This window comes from Clinocottus analis, unplaced genomic scaffold (assembly GCF_023055335.1).
Source record: "Clinocottus analis isolate CAN_PGR_092001 unplaced genomic scaffold, fCliAna1.0.p SCAF_19, whole genome shotgun sequence".
Classification (NCBI taxonomy): Eukaryota; Metazoa; Chordata; class Actinopteri; order Perciformes; family Cottidae; genus Clinocottus; species Clinocottus analis.
This window is the reverse complement of record NW_027175920.1, coordinates 13,015,266-13,035,454: the sequence shown is the minus strand read 5'-3', so window position 1 is coordinate 13,035,454 and position 20,189 is coordinate 13,015,266. Positions and strand designations below refer to the sequence as shown.

The 20,189-nt window shown below is 46.0% G+C and overlaps 1 protein-coding gene across 14 annotated transcripts in view; it reads right to left on the bottom strand.

Annotated features, from left to right (window-relative positions):
- The window catches only part of cacna1g (calcium channel, voltage-dependent, T type, alpha 1G subunit), a 126,014-nt gene that overhangs the window by 45,572 nt on the left and 60,253 nt on the right, over positions 1-20,189 (bottom strand). For 9 of the 14 annotated variants that reach the window (XM_068582987.1, XM_068582979.1, XM_068582986.1 and 6 more), the window contains exons 13-19: positions 19,178-19,243; positions 13,046-13,139; positions 11,363-11,544; positions 10,520-10,864; positions 10,200-10,379; positions 9,437-9,537; positions 4,834-4,951 (exon numbers count right to left, since the gene is read on the bottom strand). In XM_068582987.1, coding sequence (XP_068439088.1) covers positions 4,834-4,951; positions 9,437-9,537; positions 10,200-10,379; positions 10,520-10,864; positions 11,363-11,544; positions 13,046-13,139; positions 19,178-19,243 — 1,086 coding nt within the window. The remainder of the gene's footprint in view (positions 1-4,833; positions 4,952-9,436; positions 9,538-10,199; positions 10,380-10,519; positions 10,865-11,362; positions 11,545-13,045; positions 13,140-19,177; positions 19,244-20,189) is intronic. The other 5 variants (XM_068582983.1, XM_068582991.1, XM_068582990.1 and 2 more) reach the window with 3 other exon arrangements.

Sequence of the window (20,189 nt, the reverse complement as noted above, 5' to 3'; positions counted from 1 at the left end):
GCAATTATAAAGTTTACTATTTATTAGCGCTGCAGGGAAAATTTAAACAATGCATCTAATCACTGGGCCGAAAATCCTACAAGTTTCCTTTTACCCTCAGAAAAAAAAGACAATCTTCAGTTTTGGGTAGTGCAAATAAACTTGTGACATGAATTCCCGAAATCAAGTGAACTGCGTGAGGGAACAAGTGTCATCGTACCACCTGTGGGACACAGAATGCGCTGACAAAAAATACTTTTTTTGTATTTCCACCAGAGACAAACAGTCAATTGACAAAAGCAAGTCAGGTTGGATTGTTCGGCGAAATACCATCAGGATGGAGCCATTAGATCTCCATCCATACGCACATCACGACACTCCATGCTTCCCTTTTGCCCGAGGCAGCGTGGCTCAGTGTTGTGTGTCTGTGTGCGCACACAGGGGAGGATGGGATCCTAGTTATTGAGCTAAACAAGGACTGAGAGAAAACAAGCAAGCGAGAGAGGATGAGATCCCTTCCTCCGACTGCTTATTTACCCTCCTTCCCCTCCGTCTGAGGAGACACTCCCCCTCCCCGTCCTGCCACTGACCGTCTGTGTACTGGATGTGTGCGTGTGAGCGGGCGAAGGTGGCTGCCTTTCCCACGGCCTCCGTCTCACACACACACACACACACACACACACACACACGCACAGACACAATAAAAAAGAGTGATGGCAGTCCCGTAGCATTTTTTCTCTCCTGTGAATTCTCGGGGAATGTCAGGCATGACATCACTGGGAATGCTGGCGTCGAGAGAGTCCACAGACTCCTGTCCTCTGTGAACGAGTTGTCGTACTTTCATTCATTAGGAAGTATCGGGGCATGGGCGAGAGGTAGAAGGTAGAGGGTGGGGAGATGTAGGTGAAAATGTGTGCGGCATGCCATAATGAGACATGAATTCACCAAGTCAACTGTTTGCCTCAATTTGCTGACAGTCCAATCCCATTCTGGCAGAAGGCTGTGGATGTAGGTGTGTGTAGCCTAATTATGGGACCAGTTGAAGCCCAGCAACTTTAGCTGTGGCAGCCAGGTGACACAAATAAACCTTGAGAGTCAAATTATTGCATGCAAATAGCTGGAGCCATGATACAGAGAGACCTAGCAAAACTAAGACAACGCTATCTTGAAGTTATACTCTTTGCATATGTGTGAGTATATATGGCCAAATTAATTAGAAAAGTGGAATAAACCATTTCCCACTAGCGTTCTGCATTATGCTGTACACAAACTTTGTCACTTTAACTTTGGCTTTAGCGTAAAAGGAAACAAACATATTAGCTTGTTTGAATATAGCATGTCACTAGCTGTTTCCATTTTTAGCTTGCCTGGAAAATTGAAGCAATATCTTAACTTTAATTACTTTTTTCTTCTATCTAATTAAATGTTGGCCAACTAAAAGGAACTGTAGTGATTATTTTCTCTCGAGCAGGCTGAAATAGTTAGCTTGAAAGCTGCATGTAAATTGCTATATAGTTTGCCATTTTAGCTAACTTGCCGGTCAAAATGAAACCCAGAATATCCTGAAGTTTACTGTGCTTTTTCACGTATGGACTCTTACTTATGGCCAACTTAAATTACCGGAAAAAAAGCCTGACATTTGTTTTAATTGACAGACATCATTGGCGGGCCGTCAGGGCCTGCTAAGCCTTCTCTGCTGGCCTAAACACAAACACAAAGTTATATCTATTTCATAATTACATTTTTTATTATTGTTGTCTTTTTTTATAATGAAAAGTTATATTTGTTTCATATTTTAATTGTTTTTGACAAATACACTACATGTATTATAATTATTTTTCCCTATTAGCTCATTTTCTCTAGCAGCACGGCGTGACTGACAGCTGGTTACATACAGCTCATCCAATCAGATTTTACCTTTTGTTTCTCTATGCAAGAGTAGTGCGTTAAACAACATGATAAGGGCCAGCTAGCATTAAAATCTTCTAGCATTATGGACGTTGTGATTTGTCACAAAGCCCGCGTAACATGCGCTGTCGTTGGTCAATGGTATTGCGGCAGTCGGCGGCAGTAATACACATTTTGTTGAATGAATCCACGTTAAAAAATGGAAAAAAGGAGAAATAAGCTTAAAACTAGAAGCCAACTTGACTCTCAAACTGAAGCCTCGGGGGAGCGCGATCAGTTTAACAGCACAACAGGCGTCGTGACAAACTCCACCGCCCGCCACTGAAAGACATTAACACCTCCCTCCTGCCGGCCTCTTGCTCCTCACCTCTAATGGTGGAGTTATTCCTGGTTCAACGCCTGCGGTCCAGGATGTTTGACCACGACAAGGAACCGCAGACCATTCCAGCTGCTTATTCCAGCTCGGCCTGATTTAAAGTAATGCTCAACGCAATGGCAGAGAGACAACTTTACTTTGTTGCGAGCCAGTGGAAACAATACTTTACACTTCTAGCAGGAATAGGACTAATCTACAAGGCTTTGTACATGGAAGGAATCTCTCATTTTAAGAATAAGGAGCTCAACGTGCTACCCACTGAAAGCAATAATGCAGGAGATCACTGTACAGCGGTGCGTTGTTGCATAACAATCTTGCTTAATGCAGCATTAAATTATGCAACTACAAACGTTTCCTGTATTCCCGAGCAGCAGAAATCCACCCACAACTCCCGGAGAGCTTTCATCGCGGTCCAACGTGTCGCGCCATCTCTCAATCTCAATGTTTCCGTCTGGAGCCGATGACGTGGACGCAGAAAACTGAAGATTGATTGTGTTTTACACCGCTGATGCTGATATAATTCAATTTAGAAACTCTAGACGGTGATGTATTGTCTCCCAGCTCAATTAGGAATAATAAATCATAATAGGTGGGATAATCATCCTTAATCATTTCCACTGAGCAACAGGAAGGCGGTATCCAGGCAACCTCCTCCCAAAACCAAAACAGCAATGGACTGCGAGCCAGACACAAAGTGTGTGACATAACTTCCAGGACGCGAAACTAATTGTTCAGATTGTATTCCGCACTCGAATGTCGGGACTAAAACACGTTATCTCTGTCACGAAATTGACCAAATTTCTGTTTCAAGGATATACGGTGTTTATTTTCAGGCCGGCTCCATGAGTGATGTAAAGCGCGCCTTGTCTCTGAGCGTGTGCAGAGGCGAGAGGCTGGAAAATCATCCCATCTCTACGGGACACTCGTGTCATCTCTCTGCCTTGATTAGGCCGATTAGACCGGGTTGCCCGTGGGATCGGCCCCCATTTGTTAAACATCTCCCTTCCCTGGACATTAGCCACGTATTAGCCCGCGGATAATTTAATCAACTACAACGCCCCTGTCTCCTCCGTGTTTCAGGCGCAGGAAACCAGCAGAACGGAGCCTTCTGGAGCCAGACCGACCCGCACGAACAAAAAGAGAGAAATCAAACGGTGATAATTGTTGGTATGCACGGAGCGGGCCGGGCGGTGCTCTGCTGCATGTACTGGAGCTGGAAGTGGGGAACACAGTCAGAGTTGGACGTCTGCGAGGCGTTCAGCCAGCCCTCCTCTGTCTGAAGGCACGGAGGTGATAGTGTTGATGATGCACTGCAGTAGATGCAGTGTGGGGGGTGGAGGGGGGGGCGGGGGGGGGCACACATTGCCCACAGCTACTGGCTCGCAGTCAAACAAACAGGAGTGGATACCCGCTCACACAGTGTTCAACTCCTTTTCTCTGCAAGAGCAAACGACAGTAATAACTCTGTTTTAAGCAGGTGTGTGTGTGTGTGTGTGTGTGTGTGTGTGTGTGTGTGTGTGTGTGTGTGTGTGTGTGTGTGTGTCTTTGAATCTATGCTTTGAAATGCCATCAAGGTTGGTCTTGCTGACAGGTACTGGTTTTATAGATACATGGGTAGATGGATAGATAGATGGGCTGCTGGATAGATACAGTAGATGGATAGATAGATAGATAGATAGATAGATAGATAGATAGATAGATAGATAGATAGATAGATAGATAGATAGATAGATAGATAGATAGATAGATAGATGGATAGACAGACAGACAGACAGACAGACAGACAGACAGACAGATAGATAGATAGATAGATAGATAGATAGATAGATAGATAGATACAGTAGATAGATAGATAGATAGATAGATAGATGGATAGATAGATAGATAGATAGATAGATAGATAGATAGATAGATAGATAGATAGATAGATAGATAGATAGATAGATGGATAGAGATAGATAGATAGATAGATAGATAGATAGATAGATAGATAGATAGATAGATAGATAGATACAGTAGATGGATGGATAGATAGATAGATAGATAGATAGATAGATAGATAGATAGATAGATAGATAGATAGATAGATAGATAGATAGATAGACAGACAGATAGAGAGATAGATAGATAGATGGAGAGATAGAAAACTCACAACCTGTAGATCTTTTTTTGCAGATCCCGCAGAAGCTTCATTCTATCGTTCTGATGTTTTATGATTCTGTCAATCAATCTCCTAATGACGTCATGCCATCGTTTTCTCTTTGTTTTATTTTGTATTTAAAAATAAAAAATAAAAAAAACTATTGGTCTTTGTGGGTCAAAAGCACCTAATTCCTCGTATGCACCGTCACACACTAACACTTTGAAGGAGACGGACACAGACCACCTCATGTTTTACACATTGTGCGAATGAACTCTAACCTCCCAAAAATAATAATACTTTTATCATAATAATGTAAATGTATTATATAATCTTTTACATTTACATAAATGATAATGCTTTGAGAAGAAATAAGTTGACCTTTTTGCTATGATGCTTGTTTCTGACAGTAGAAATATTCAAGACTCACGACTATGGTGATGCGAGGCCTCTCCATGGCGATAGTGATGCAGTTGAGGAAGATGATGAGCAACACAATGTGGTCAAACATCTTGTGGTTGATGATCCTGTTGCACAGGACCCGAAACCTGACAAAGAAAACAGAAATGTAAAACTTCAGTGACACTGGAAAATCGAAATTTGAAATGGATTTTGCATTTAGTCATGTATCTAAAACAAGTGTACCAACACGTGTATTAGGAGAAGGTAAGAAGAAAAAATGTTGTACTTTAAGGGAGAAAACCACATCAGGCACATAATATATTACAAAACAGATTTGTATTTGTCTTAAAACGTATCTGGAGTGGACCTTAAAGTAGAAGTAGCAATGCTGCATCATGAAATAAATAAAATACTCTATTTCAAGTAAAGGTCCTGCACAGAAAATGTCTCCTCATTTCCCCGCGTTGACAAATGGGGCCAACAATTTAAACAATTGGTCGAGCATCGAGCGAGAGCGCTGCAGCGTGAAGTCTCTCAACTCGCTGCATTGTTAGTTATGTTATGTTTAGTTTTTCTTTGCTCCTATCTCCCACCGAGCTGAAATACAATACTTGTTTCTATGCACACAAAGGGCTTATTCAATCTCTCCTAGTTTGTTCACAAATGTGCACAGTCGTATCTGGTATCCGGTGTGGGCTGCAGCCCGTCCCAGGTATGTTCTACAAAACCTGGGATATGATTACATACTGTACAAGGACATTAACTGTGCACACCTAATCAATGAAAGACTCCTTCAACGGGAGCTTGTCTCACATACTGAAACGCTGTAATGAACTGCTGGAGAATTAGGAGTCATCAATTATGACTGGCGTCCGTTACACAGACATGAAAAGGTTCCCCGGGCTTTTTTAGCTCACGACAACAGGAAAGAGAGAAAGAGGGGAACGCTCGCTGCATGTGGCAAAGGAAGGGATTAAACGGTGCATCGAATCCGCTCCGATGGCTCACGGGGACGACATTGTGGGGCTCGGATCTGGATTTTTTTTGGGGGGCTTTATTTGGCGATGCAGACGCCATTGTATCAACACTTGCTGAGTCTGTGCGCATTCTGGCTGTGGGGATCATTATGCATACAGTATACAGACTGGGACGAGCTAATTCATCTCTGATAGCTGCACGTCAGAGCCCTGGTGCTAAAGAATTCATAAGCAGGAGGGAGGGCACACGCCTCTGATGCCAGTTGCTCCAACTTTTGAAGCTCAAAGGGCCCCGAGACTCACGAACACACGAAAAGACCAGACGCTCAAGCAAAAATACCCTTTTCTGTAAGATTTAGCATAAACAAATAATCCCTTACATCTTGGTGCGTGGATGCTTTATATGAAACGATTTGTTATTAGCTTTGATGGTATTTACTGACTTTTCCACTTTCCGGCATCAATGCCTCAACTGCTTCAAAAGGACAGTTTACACGATGACTTTTGGTTACTACGGGGAACTTTCATGTTGTGTTGAATTTGGCGGCCCCTGCCGACAAAAGCGGTAGTGCTCCCGAGCACCAGGGACCTTTAGGCAACCTCTCACATCCAACACAGTGGCGCCCATGACAAGCATTAAGAATATGTAGAAATAGCCAATTATCACTTATGTATATTCATATAGAAGCATCAGTACTGCATTGAGACTGTTTTATAACCTACTAAAAGTGCCATGTAGTAACTTTAAATATTGATATCTGTTAGCTTTATACTTTTTTAAATGCCACTAAGCATGTCCAAATGCTGCTTTTGTGCAATTTTGTACATTTTGACACGTTCCTTTTCCACCTCCAGGCCACTGCAGCTGTGTAGACAAGTTCTCTTGGATCTTATGTCGAAGACGTTGGGGTTTCTGTCGGCTTTACTTTGCCCTGACCCCTCCGTGTGGAAGAGCGAGAAAAGATAAGCTCAAGCTAATCACCCGGTTCTTCTTCTGCACATTCCTAACAAACCAGAGACATAAACCTCGCCACTTCCTGTGTGCTGGGTGATTGCTTTCTACCAACGAGCTGACAGATGGCGAGAGCGTTTAATGTGCTCTTCAGCTATCGGCTGCACCACTGTTCTGTTCTGTCATTCGCGAGTGGAAAGTAGCAACGCGGAGAGTTTCGACATCAAAAAATGCCGCGGATCATTACTTTTGCTATTTACTGTTTCTCTTAAAACATGCTCCCTGCTGTCTATTTGTTCTGTTCCCATCTGTATCTCGTACTGTGCTGAACAGATGACCCTCCGCCCCCACAGGGTTCACTGTAGTTCCACATAATCTGAACATATACTGTGTGACGGACCACGTCAAACAGTATGCGAGTGGTTTATACACGTGCACGTCCCTCGGTCCCCATGTGGATATTCCATTGCTCTTACACAGCCCAGTCTGGTCTAATCCCAGTGGCTGCATCCCAGTACGCGCTCAGAGCCGGCCCACTCCTCCGCTCATTGAAAAACTTTCCCCGCGGTACAAATCAGTAGCAGCAGAAAAACAGCAGCGAGCACAGAGGCAGGTTGAGGTGAACTCGGGTCCATGTGAAAGCCGCTGGACTCGGGCCTCCCACCACGCTGCTGTCTCTTGATGTAATTGTGAGCACAGGCGGGCGTCCGCGGCGCTCCCGAGGCCAGAACGGATGCCACGCAGAGCCTGTGTCCTCGGCGTCACTCTCAGCGACAGCCGAACCTTGCAGCCCCGCTGCGACCGAAAAGCCAGCGAGGAGGCCGCTTTGAGCCAAAAACCCCTCCTACTTCTTAATGCTCTGACAGAAGCAGCCTGCAGGGAGCTTTTCCTATTAACCTTCTTCAAAGCATGCAACACGGCCGACAGAGAGGAGAAGCATGCAGCACTTCTGAAACAGCTCAACTTCAAACTGGAGGCTGTTTGCTTGATGCGATTCAAAGGGAAACGGGTTCGTACTGATATTGATGTTGGCTGCCTCCCAATGATTTTACCTCTTAAACTATAAAATATGGACGTTTTAGGAGGAAGAGTTTGGGTTGTGTTTACCATGAGCTCAAATGAAACGCCCCACAAGGTCATTCTGACGCGTATGCAATCAAGAAGTGGCGCTATGCAAGTTTATATTCGGTAGATGATATAATATATATTATGGAACGCCAAGCCTATGACGTGCAAGACGAGCCTGAAACCACAACCTCCGATATATTCTAACGGTTGTTTGGCTGTAGGTAACTCGCTCCTCTCGACCACTCAGTGCACGTATCCTCAGCCATCGACCGTTAGCATTTTCAACATTTAACTTTTGGAAGTTCCCATTCGAAAGTTTATATTCCTGCTTCAAAAGTGTAAGCTCGTAAGCTAGGCTAACTAGCATCCACCCGGAAAATAGTCGCCAGTTAGCTTGCTTTGCTAACTTTTGGCACCGATTCTCACCCAATGTGACTTTTCATTGATTCGAATCGAACGTCTGCTGAGTCATCGGAAAGCTTCCCGTATTGTTATGTCACCTGTAAGCATTCTGTGTTGGAATAGTGAAAAGTGATATTTCAGACTATTTTTTACTTCCCACTCCCATGAAGGTCTTATCCCGCTGCATGGAAACAGCTACTACCCACAACTTCAAGTGAGTTGAGTCGAGTCTGTACATGCAGTGGAAATAAATACTGTCATGCAAAAATGAAATTACAGTTACTATATTGTCAGTAGCAGCCAAAACACACTACACTATATTTTTGGTATATACATATTTTACAAAGTCAAAACAAACACTGAGAGTACCTACATCGTTTTGATTTAATCAATTTAATGAGTCAATATAATTCATCTTTAGTACTTTCTCCGCTGCTGCCGCGTCTGATTAATTTGTAATGGACATTATATGACACTGCTGGTGGATAGCATTAAGTTCCTATTCATTATATTTATGTGTGAATGTGGGGGGGGACTTGTTATTCGATGTTTAATTAGCATGTTGCGGCGCTGTGGCAGCAGGCTGAGGCCAGCGTGTTGCTTCGTGTGGCCTCCACAGCCACGTCCTCTAAATAGACAGCAGAGACACACAGATCAAAGCGCCAGAAGGGGGGGAGGAGAGAGGGAAGAGAGGGGCGAAGGAGGGTGGGAAGCGATGGATTCAGCACGGGGCTGAGATAACATGCAGCACTCAGTAGGAGAAGCTGCCTTCCTCCCTCTGCTCCGCACTCAACCCTGACATGGCAGAAATGTGCAGATAAAAGAGACTTCTGAAGGGAGATTGTCAGAGGGGAGGGGGAGAGGAGCTGGTTGGGGAAGGGAAGGAAAAAAAAAATGCTGTGCACACATTGCAGCAAAAAAAAACACACTGTCATTACAGTCAGCATTATGGGATGTCAGTCAAATGCAACGAGAAAAATCCTTCTTCTTGTCAGGACGTGGGCTCAGTCTTTTCCTGGACGCCGATAACAAAAGTTAATCGTTTCAAAAGTGCTGTGGACTCGTTTTTTTTCAAATTGTTTTTTTTTTTTAACTTTTCACTTCATTTAAAAAAATAACCACAACCAAATGAATCTCAATTGCTCCAGGAGGATGCGGGTCATTAGTGTTTGTGTACCCGCAACTTATCGAAGAAAAAGAAGCTGTGAGAAGCGCAGAGGTGTGACTATTACCTGGACTCTGGAGGGAAGAGGTAGAGTGACCATGTGTCCCTCTGCCGACACCACTCGGGCTGCTTCTTCTCCAGCCAGCGGAAGACTCTGGGAAAACGACCCTGGAGGGAGCAGGAAGCGTGCAGCACATTCATTATTCATAAGCGCACGATTTCCTGTTGCATATTGGCAGCAACGATTTATCTCCACGGCTAGAAGCTTATACACAACTGTTTGTTTCATGCGAATGAATAAAACAAGGTTTGTAAAAAAAAGAAAAGAAAAAAAAGGCCACCTTCAACATCACCATACAGCACACTTGATATATTTGTAAATAATCTTTTCATGTAATAAAAGGTCTAATGTTGTTTTTGTCTGTCTCTCGGTAGCGTTCCTTCTGTATTCTGACAGCGAGGTGAAGCAGTGAAAATGAGCACTCTAACTGATAAAGATGTTTTCGGTAGGCCTTTTAAAGGTGACTACATGTGTTTTTCTGCTGCTGCCTCCCACAGCGGCGTTACCATTTTAGGATGGAGCTGAAGCCGTCATATGTTTCCCTTCAAAGCCGCCGAAATCCACTATCAAAAACGCGAGCACAGCCAACGTTGACTCAGCGCATTTGAGTCACTTTGTTTTATATCTCCTGTCAAGTTGACTATCTTGATCACTAAAACACTGCACTTCTTTGTGACTTTCCACATAAATTCCCCAACCTTTAAGTCTCAGCTAACCGCGACCGGTCCCGTACAAGAAAAGCAAAACATGCACACGTGCACGGACTGACCAGGTTGGCCTCCTCCTCTGTGGTTTCGTCTTCTGTGTTGTCCTCCAGAGAGACCTGAGTGGGGCCCAGCGATGACGGAGAGCCCTTCCCATTGCAGCCGCTGTGCTCTGGGGGCAGTAAGCGGCCCAGTGACGGGGGTCTGGAGCTGTGCATGCTGGCTGAGCGGTACAGGTAGGGCACCTACACGGGGACAGAATGCACTTACACGGGTGCTGTAGCCTCATTATCTTAGACCGTGTAAGAAGATCGCCAATGAGCAGGACTCACGGCTTGAGTAGATTGTGGTATCAACATGAATGATACGTGCATGAAGCGTCTACCTGCAGCAGAGCATCAGGGGGGGGCAAATCCATGGAGCTTCGAGTCTCCACCGACTCCATCCTCCGGTGTCGGGTCTCTTTCTGAGACTGGGACATGGAGTCCGTCCTGACCAGCGAGGCGTCGTCCTCCTCCATCAAGCCACCACCGTCTTCTTCGCCCCCGCCATCGTCCGAGCTGGAGCCGCCCTCCCCGGAGAGGAGGGACCGCCGCTCCCCGGACTGCCGCTTCTGGCGCTTGAGTGACGGGGCGCGACCCAGGCTGTTCCAGCTGGAGCGCCGGCTGGTCCAGCCGCTGCCAGAGCTCCACGGGGCGTTGGGGGAGGAGCTCTGGCCGCTGGTCTGGAGCTGGAAGACGACCAGGAGGGCAAGAGAGAGGGACGGAGTGACAATAAGCCGGACAAAGAAGAAAAGAATTACAAGCAGGGCAGCGTGTAAATGTGTCCGTCATGTCAGAGAACTCTGGTCGTGTTGATCTTTCAGGCAAATAAGCCACGCTGAATCAGGTCAACTCGGCCGGACGCGAGCTGCGTCGAATAGAGATTGATGCTGACAGGCAGACGGAAGCGGATGATGAGATATGGGCTTTATTTTTCTCAGGTCTTTATCCTGATCATCAGTTTGTCAAATCAAGAGCGGCAGCGGTTAGTAGAGTGTCGGACCGGCCCGTCACATTAATCATCCTCAATCATTATGGCTTCCACACATCGGCAGGACGCATGCAATGGGAGACTCGTAGGAGAGCCGGGTGGCGGTGGGGCCTGGGGGTAATTCCTGGTGATGATCACACTTGAAAAAACAACGGATGCGTTGGGTTAATGTGAGAACAACAATGAATACACCAACCGGTGGTTTGTCGTAGCAGGCCGGGTCCATGGAGACGTTGCTGCCTCGACGGGACTCGAAGCCCAGGACGGGGTCCCCCCCAACGGGCAACTTGGGCACGGGCATGGGGGTGGCAGCCGTGTGGGTGATCAGAGGTGGAGTCAGACTGGTCTTCAGGTCCACATGGCCGTTTACAGGCACTACTAGCAAAGAAATAGGGATGAAGACAGTTCAATTTAGTGGTTTAGGAGGGCGTAAGAGCAACGAGGGAGCCAGTCTCACTCCCATTGGTCATAGCCCATCGACTTATCTGACGCACGGAGGCTCCTTTTAGCATCTGTATGAGAAGCACAGTGCTTTTAATTTACTGATGGAAACCCAGTCAGAGCACCTGACGTAGTATGAAGGGCAAGAAAGTCATTTCATTGAGGAGGTCGGGGTGGATGGAGACGTCAACCAGGACTCTCAACCTATTTTACTATAATTTTGTTACATGACTAACCTACTTAACTTAATGCCGTGGACGTATGTCACGTAACAAGTGTGCCTATTTCAGTCGAAAAAGTACTTGAAATACTCAAACCACGACCTAGTTTGGTTGCCAAAACCTACAGCGACTATGTAAACCTAAAACAAAGCAAAGCAAAGCGAAACTGAAAGCTAGAGCAAATACGGATGGAAGCTTGGGGTCCATGAACGGGCGTCGGTGTTTGAGTAGTACGGTGTGAGAATGTGTTGTTTAAAAAGGACCAGAGAAGAACAAGAGTTAGTCGCTTTAATGTTGCCGATGATGAGAAGAAAGCAACAGCGGTGGGAGATATTTCGGACGGAACGGGAAAAAAAAAGTTCCTGAAAAGCATTATGTAGGAGAATCAAAGTGCTAACTTGGGTAAAAAGCGCAGGAAGAGGTGGCGCACAGGGAGGAGTGCCACAGGGGCCCGCCCCTCAGCAAAGCAGCACACCGTACTTTAAAATGGATGCCTCGTACTGTTATCGAGCACCATGAATATTTCAGCGGGGCATTCATCTCGTGGGATGCATGCAAGAGGATATCATATTTGGCAGCAACACAAATACGTGACATGCGAAGGGGCCAATGCATCTTTAATAACGCTAATTCCTCCGTCTTCAAACCTTCATCTGAGGCCTGGCGGATGTATTTTGGTCTTTTGCAGCCATGTAAGCGGTTTCACACAGAGCATCTGAAGGGGCTGAAGGGGAGATGATACCGTACGTCTGGGAGCTGCACTCCAGTCGGTCTGCGCGAACAGTAATTAGAGAGAATGGGTAACTGGCGTATGAGGAATTATGGATGAGGCTGCTGTTCTGGTTTGATGCCGCTCAGGCAGAGCGTGGTTGGAAAATGAGTGGGGAGGGGGGAAGGAAGGCTGAGAAGAGACAACAGACGTAGATCAGGTGGGGGATGTTTGCACAGGGCTTACTTGCGGTGCCTTTGGCCTAACTTGCTGATGTATCACGAGCCATTACATACATTTTGTAAGAAAGACAAATCGGCGTGTAATCTACAGAGATTAGGGAGGGGATGTGCCAGCAGTTGACTGCGCGGACACAGACGGTACAAGTTTGGTCGATAGAAGCTTTGAAAAATCCCTGCGGGTTGAGACCCGTCCTTTGAATTCCTCGCGTCGCATCATTGACTCAAGCGGCCGCGAGAATGTTCTCGCCAACACACGTGTATTTCACCTGCAGAGGCCGATAAATCCTTCTTGCTGCCGTTGACGTCCTCCATGCTTCGTGCACAGGAATCGATCTCCGAGCCCGATTTAGAGGCATCGCCCTTGACACACAGAGAAAAACACACAGACAAAGTCAGAAGAGAGCGCCGGTGGAAAGCTGCTTCTTCTTGGTGGAGATCACAGAAAGCACGTGGGTTGAAGTTGCCTCTAACCACAGATCCCCGCGTGTCTTTATCTCAGTCCCCTTGTTGCACCAGTCCCGGTTCCAATCTGACCCCGGATCAGTCCCTAGAGGCAACCTCCCTCTTGGTCTCCCACCATCCCGGAGTTCGATCGCCGGAGGGCACAGAGAGACGGTGAAAAACGATCAACTACGACAAGTGCTGCCATGCAAAGGACGGTGAGAAGGTCCATAGAGAAACCACACTGAAGTTCAACAACACGGCGCTACTCGGAGAGAACCTCTCTCGGCCGCGCGGTCGTCCTCGTTTACTTGCCGTGACCCGTCAGCGGCTGCGAAAGAGCTTCAGTGTGGTTGCCGAGTACTGCGATCCTCACACTTACACACACAACACACACACACAACACACACCAATGTTTTCTCCGTTGTGCTGTGAAGCAGTCTGCAAATCCCCCCCCCCTCAACCCTCCCTCCACCCCCACATACACACTTTTGTCAGAACTGTTTATTCCTTGTTTTGTTCTCTCTCGTCGATCCGCACAATGCTGTCAAAAGAGTCTCTCTCACTATCTCGCTATCTCACGTTAACATTTTGTTCGCCTCTTTCAGGCTCTTAATTATTCCCCTCTACCCTTTGCTTCACGCTGGCTTCCACTCCCAAACCTTGCTTGTCTTGGCAGCGCTCAGCCGGAGCCTGCAGACTGCATTAATGTGTGCGAGGGTGCCAGGTTGAAGCCGGATGAATAGCGTGCCGACCCCGTGAGTCAGACCTCTGTGGTAGCAAAGTGAATAAACTTGTGTCCAGAAAAAAAGGCCTCTGGACCTAATCACCATGCAGCTCCTTTGAAACTAACAAATGACTTTCTTTATCCTCCCGTTGAGTGCAGGATGAAGACACAGCGCTGCGGGTTACTGCGTGTTGTATTTGTTTTCATCTAGAGCGATCTCGCAGCCTTTTTCCTTCTGGTTCCTGCTGCCGTGCTCGTCGTGTTCCTGTGTGTGCTCACAGGGTTTAGCGGTGGCTCGGTCCTGTTCAGGGAGCTGGTCTCACAGCAGGAAACGGCTACTTTGAAAAACAAAGTATTGTCGTTATTATCATAACAGAATGTTCTGAAGAAACTGAAGGAGTGAGGAATTAAAGCTTCATTCATAACGGTAACATTCAAATGCTGCTATTTATTGTGTGAAATAAAGTCCTAAAGTTTAAATTGACCTGGTATTCCTAACATGTTTTTCCTCTAAGAAAATATTCAGGTTAATTCCACATTTGTTGGCATTTGGCAGTCAAACAGCTGTTTGAAAGGAGTCACCACCTGTATTTTATTTTGTGATTTTTAACTTCAATAGAAGCTTCTGATGTAAAAAAATTAAGAAGAAGAAGAAGAAGAAGAAGAAGAAGAAGAAGAAGAAGAAGAAGAAGAAAGCCGTACAGCTCTATTATGCACAACAGTATTTTCTTCATATACTTGATTGGCTGGATATAAATTCTCCATGGTGAGTTTAGTTTAATCTAATCCTTGGTGTAGCTGTTCGAGATGTCTATATCTTGTTACATTTAGAGCTATTGGAAACCACTTGACTTTTAAGCCATATATTTTAGAAACGTTTGGCCATGAAGATTATACCGCAGGCTGAACACAAACACAGCCCAAATCCACAACAAATGTGACCATAAACCCCCCGAAAGAAAACAGTTTTAGTCGCAGCGAGAGACCTTTCTCCCACGGGACTCATCAAGCTAAACTCAAACCATCAGAGAGGACAGCTGTGAGAGGACAGACCCAGTGGAGCATCGGCCCTGAAGCATTGTGGGCGCTCTCTCTCTCTTTCTAGCTCTCTTCTTTAAGGAAAGAGAGGAGAAGTGACCACACATATCAGTACAAAACTACAAATGCATTCTTATTTAGACAATTTCTCATCCTTTTCTTTTCAGAGCAGCCATGTAGAGTTCTCTCCCGCTTCGCTGTGAATTTGTGGTCACGGGATCGGTGACGACAGCGTCACATATTCAATAAGGATAATTTCCTTACACCTGCAGGACTAACACTAGAAGATAAACTGAGGCTATTACTTCTCTCGGCTCGATATTTCGGCTCCACTTGGTCCGTGATTGCTTCCAGGACAAACACAAAAGGGTTTGACTCTCAAGGCTGCATAGGAAACACAAAAGTAACACTTTATTAACTCGTAATCTATGTGTTGATGCTGCACGACGACACAGAAGGGGTAGATTGCGCCAATCGTGTCAAAAGATGGAGCTGACCTGAGATCTGCTAATCCTTTGCTTATCAAGAGGGCACTATGTTATTTAGGAGCCCTCAGTCAAGCGGCTTGAGTGGGTGAAACTCCAGCAGACAGCGAAAGAGGAGATTAATCCAGCTCAGACTCAGACAGAATTTTCTTTTTCTATCCCTCGGTTGCTGTTTTCTTCCAAACATTCTCTCTCTTGTCTGTCTGCATCATCTTCTCAGCGTTTTTCTTTTATCTCTTTTTTCACCCGCTCCCTCTCTAGTACATTATGTACCAGCGTCTTCACAGGCAGTCATTAATCCTCATCCCAGTTGTCAGAAAACAAACCCTTTATGGCGAAAAGATCCAAAGTGAAAAAAAAAAAAAAAAAAACTTACATTAAGTTTTCTCATTTTCCAGATTAACTCATCTCGGAAATTAAATAAGGACACAAGCAGAAACTTCAGAGGAGAACTTTGCACTTCTTGGTTTTGAATACTTATCTTTGGGACGGAGGAGACGTTAACCCGATAATGTTTCTGAGGGTGCGTTTTCAATGTGAGGAAGGAAGAGCTGGAGGGTTTTTTCACGGGTGAAAGCAAAGGTGGAGATGATAGCTGTGGAGCAGGACTTCAGGGAAAGCCTTGTCCAGAAATAGCCCGGTAGTTTGGATAGCTTGTTTACACTCCGCCACCCCAATTTGGGGCCGGTGGCGGCGGCGGCAGGAGATAGGCCAGACCAGGCCTGCTGCTGATAGCCAGACAATAATAGACACCAGCAGCACACAGGGGCATCTCAATTACATCGCTTTAAAAAGGGTGTGAATGGGAGGCGGCGGGTGGATGTAGATAGGAGGAAGGGGGATAATTGTGTGTGTGTGTGTGTGTGTGTGTGTGTGTGTGTGTGTGTGTGTGTGTGTGTGTCCAACAAAATTGCATCCTACAACAGCTGCATTAGAGACGCACCGGTCTGGAATTGGATGAGGTACCTGTGCTGTTGTAGCAAACCTCTCTAAGCTAACACCACCACCACCACCACCACCGCAGCAACACACGTATGGAGGTTCAGGGGCGCCGACATTTAAATGAAATTATTCCATGCCGTTACTATTTCATGTTATCGCTCGATGCACGCGTTCCAATAAAAACACAATTTATTTCCATCTTTCTGAATGGGCGATGACAGCATCGATTAAAATGTATAATCTCGCCTGGATTGTGAAACAGAACCGCCGCAGTCATCATTTTTTAATGATTAATAAACGCCACAAACGTATGACTTTAAATCATGTCCTCTATTTGGCTTATCTTTCGATAAAAATTGACGTGCGCCTGCGGCCACACCAGCAGGTCTACGAGGCTGTACGTAGCCGGGCGTTGAGCTAATGCTAGCATCAGTGTGCTAGCATGCTCAAGATGAAACAGTCAGTTGTTTACCACGTTTGCGGTTTACCGTGTTCACCAAACATTATGTTGTAATGATTGCCTTTTTGTTACTTAGCAATACAACCAAATAAACTTCATCAATTAAAGTTATTGGTGAAAGTTATGTGTGTGCCTACGTTCCACCCAATAGTTGGATGGAAATTTGACCACCTCCATTAAGAGAGTGGATGAAAGTACTCGTACTCCCTTAAAAACAGCATAGTCAAAGCCAAAATCAAAAATCAGAATGATGATGTAATTCATTTCCAAAGCAGAAGATAATTCTGCACCATGAACTTTAAAATAAAAGAGAAATTGAACTTCTTTTTGTTTATTTCATTGCGTAATTCTATTTTAATGTTGGCAGCCCTGGACGTGGCTGGCGGCTGGTACCGACAGTGAAGACGCTTTTAAAAGGCAATGAAGGTTAAATCAAATTATAAATACAACGTATAACCAGCCAGCAGACTCCACTCAAATCCCCATCACGAGCACAGCCTCCAGTGGGCCGCTGCGTTTTAACAATTTGGAACGCATTTGCCCGTTTGAAAGCTCGTGGATCAACTCTGGACGGCGTTGGACAGCGTGGAGTCAGAGGGCACGAGGACGAGACATCACAGACATCTGTTTCTTAAAGGCCCCCATTTCCCAGAGTGCCTTAAGAGCCCGAGTCATGCAAACAGAGTTGATCCCCCTCTCACATCTTCTTCATTAGCTCTCATCCTCTTGTCCGGCTGGATTTATGTGGCTGGGCCAGTGCTCCCCCCCCAAAAAATAGCACTCAAAGCTCCCCCTCTCCCTCTAACTTCACTTCATCTCTATCCTCCAGCCAGATAAAACATAGACTCTGAGAAGATTTTTTGGCAGCACTGGAGTAGCGTTCTTACCCCGAGGCTAGAATAAAAAGAGAGGAGTGGAGGGCTGCTGGGAGGTGAGCGTTCACTCTGAGCTTTGACGCAGAGTCTGCTTTAAAAACATGAAGAGAAAGACACACATACGGCAAAGTGATGCAAGTCTTTGAGCACTTTTCTCTTCTGAACAGTCACTCACTGGCCGGGTTAGTTAGAAGCAAGGGCATCATGCAGGAGGCAGGGGGGAGGAGGGAGGAGAAAGGAGGCAGGAGAGAGGACTTACAGAAGATGCAACACATTCTCTGGCAGCCATGTTGGAGGTTCCTCTGAGTTTGGCGAACACGAGTGACGCTGCAGCTCTGGTGTGGTCACTCAACTTTCATAAACACCCAACATGCCAGCTCTGTTGGTGCTGAGCCGTGCCGGGTCACGAGAGGCTTTAGGATTTAAATTGGTTGGAGGATATGCTTGTTGTCATCAAGTGGACGGGTCGGTTGTGTCAGGTTATGAATCAGTTTCAATACTTTCTGTTTAGTTTTTGCAAAATCTATTTTTATTTTATTTTGTGCCACTTGCTTGGTGAGACTGAACATTACGATTACCCATAAGCCCCAGCAGGAAAAGAAGCCAGTGGTTGTCGTAACTGGGACCAGAGCGCCAACATCCGTGGACCCAGACCATGTGTTGAGCTTGTTACTCAGGAAGTTATTTCAATACATGATGCCACGAGGTAATATTCCTTTATTATTGATCCATGGCATCAGGAGGAGGTAGTTAAGTTACCTGAATGCTATCATATTACTTTGAGCCAACAACTGGATCTTGATTTAAACGGCTTATTATAGTGTCAGGTTTCTACAACGATTCATATTTAGCTTCTGATCGCTGTGTGTTGAGCTCTGTGATAGAATATTCCCCAAAATGCTCATTTCAAATGTACCTTTGTCTTTTCTTTACTTCTTCTCTCATCACAGAACCAGATATATAACAGTTACCCATCGTTTGGAAGATCTCCAATTGCAAGCCAGCTGACACTGTCTGAACTTCCCCTCCCAACCTTCAGTACTCTGCTGAATTGGCTTGGCAGCAAAACATTCAGCTGTGGAAATCTCAAACCCTCTGTGACCATCGTTGACGATCACTATTTGCACGGCGCAATATTACTAACGGCAAATTAGAAAATACAGCAGATTTATGTTTTATTTTGGGGTAATTTGGGTGGAGGGGCTCAGTTTAGAGACACCAGCAGCGAGCATGAGCTTGGAGTTGATGAATGGTGGAGGACCTACTATTACACCCTGGACTGATAATGACAAGCATGCAACCTCCAGCTGCGGCTCCTGAGAGATGTGACGCACGGCTGCGAAGCCTCCACCTGGGAAGGGCGAGAGAGGGAGGAGAGGGAGGGCGAGAGGGCACAAGGGGGCAGGCAGAGCTGCAGTGCTTTTACATACCCCGGAGTCTACGGGCAGCTGGATAAGGCTCAGCTGGACATGCACGTCCTCCCGCTTGGACACTTCCTATAGTGGAAGTGATCATTTGCAGCCGGGCGGGAGAGGGAGGCGCACGGGGGGAAAAGAGGCACAGAGGTGAGAGAGGCGGGACCACAGCAGTAGACAAGAGCAGAAGGAGAGAGTTAAAGGGACGTTCAGGCTGTCGTCGCGACCGTTTCGACTCCGCCGTGCAGCAACCTTCAGCGAGTCCCGAGTCACCCAGCGCACTCGGTGACTACAGGTCCAAAGCAGGAAAGAGACGTCAAGGCAGCCCAAGTCCAGAGGTGAAGAGCACGGCCATGTTTTCACCTCCGTTCAGGACGCAGTGTCCCCACCCCAACCCCCCCGCCCTCCCCTCGGAGGATGCATTCCCGACACGTGTGCGTTCTCATGTGTGTGTGTGAGATGTATTGTTTACTGTCAGGGTGAGATGTGTGATTCAAAGAAAAGAAAAGAGCAGCTTTGGTGTCTTTGATGTTAAATAGAACATCGTGCGTGAGGAAACGCTGCACTCTCTGCGGCGGATATTGGATTCTGTCACATGGACATGCGGTCACAACCCGAACAGAGAGACGTGGACAACAGGAAGTATGGAGGGGATGAAGAGGAGGGAGGAAGGAGTTAAACACAGAAGATGAAAGCAGGATGAAAAGAGGATTCATAACTTAACTAAACACCTTCACATGATTTCCCCCCTGCCTTTACGTCCAAAGCAATATGAGCATATTGGAAGTGATGTGAGCCGGTGTTTGTGTCTTGGCCGCACATCTCTCCTGGCTTGCTTCACGCCATTCAAACCGCCCGTTACCTAGCAACCCTGACGCAGGGAAAGTTTAGCTGACTAAAAATAAACCGAGTGTTTGCAAAAAAAAAAAACTGAAAAAGAAGAGAGGGAAAAAAAAAGGACGTGGAGTTGAAAAAGGAGAGGAAGAATTGAAGCGACAACACTGTGACGATGCAGAGGAGCAGGGGG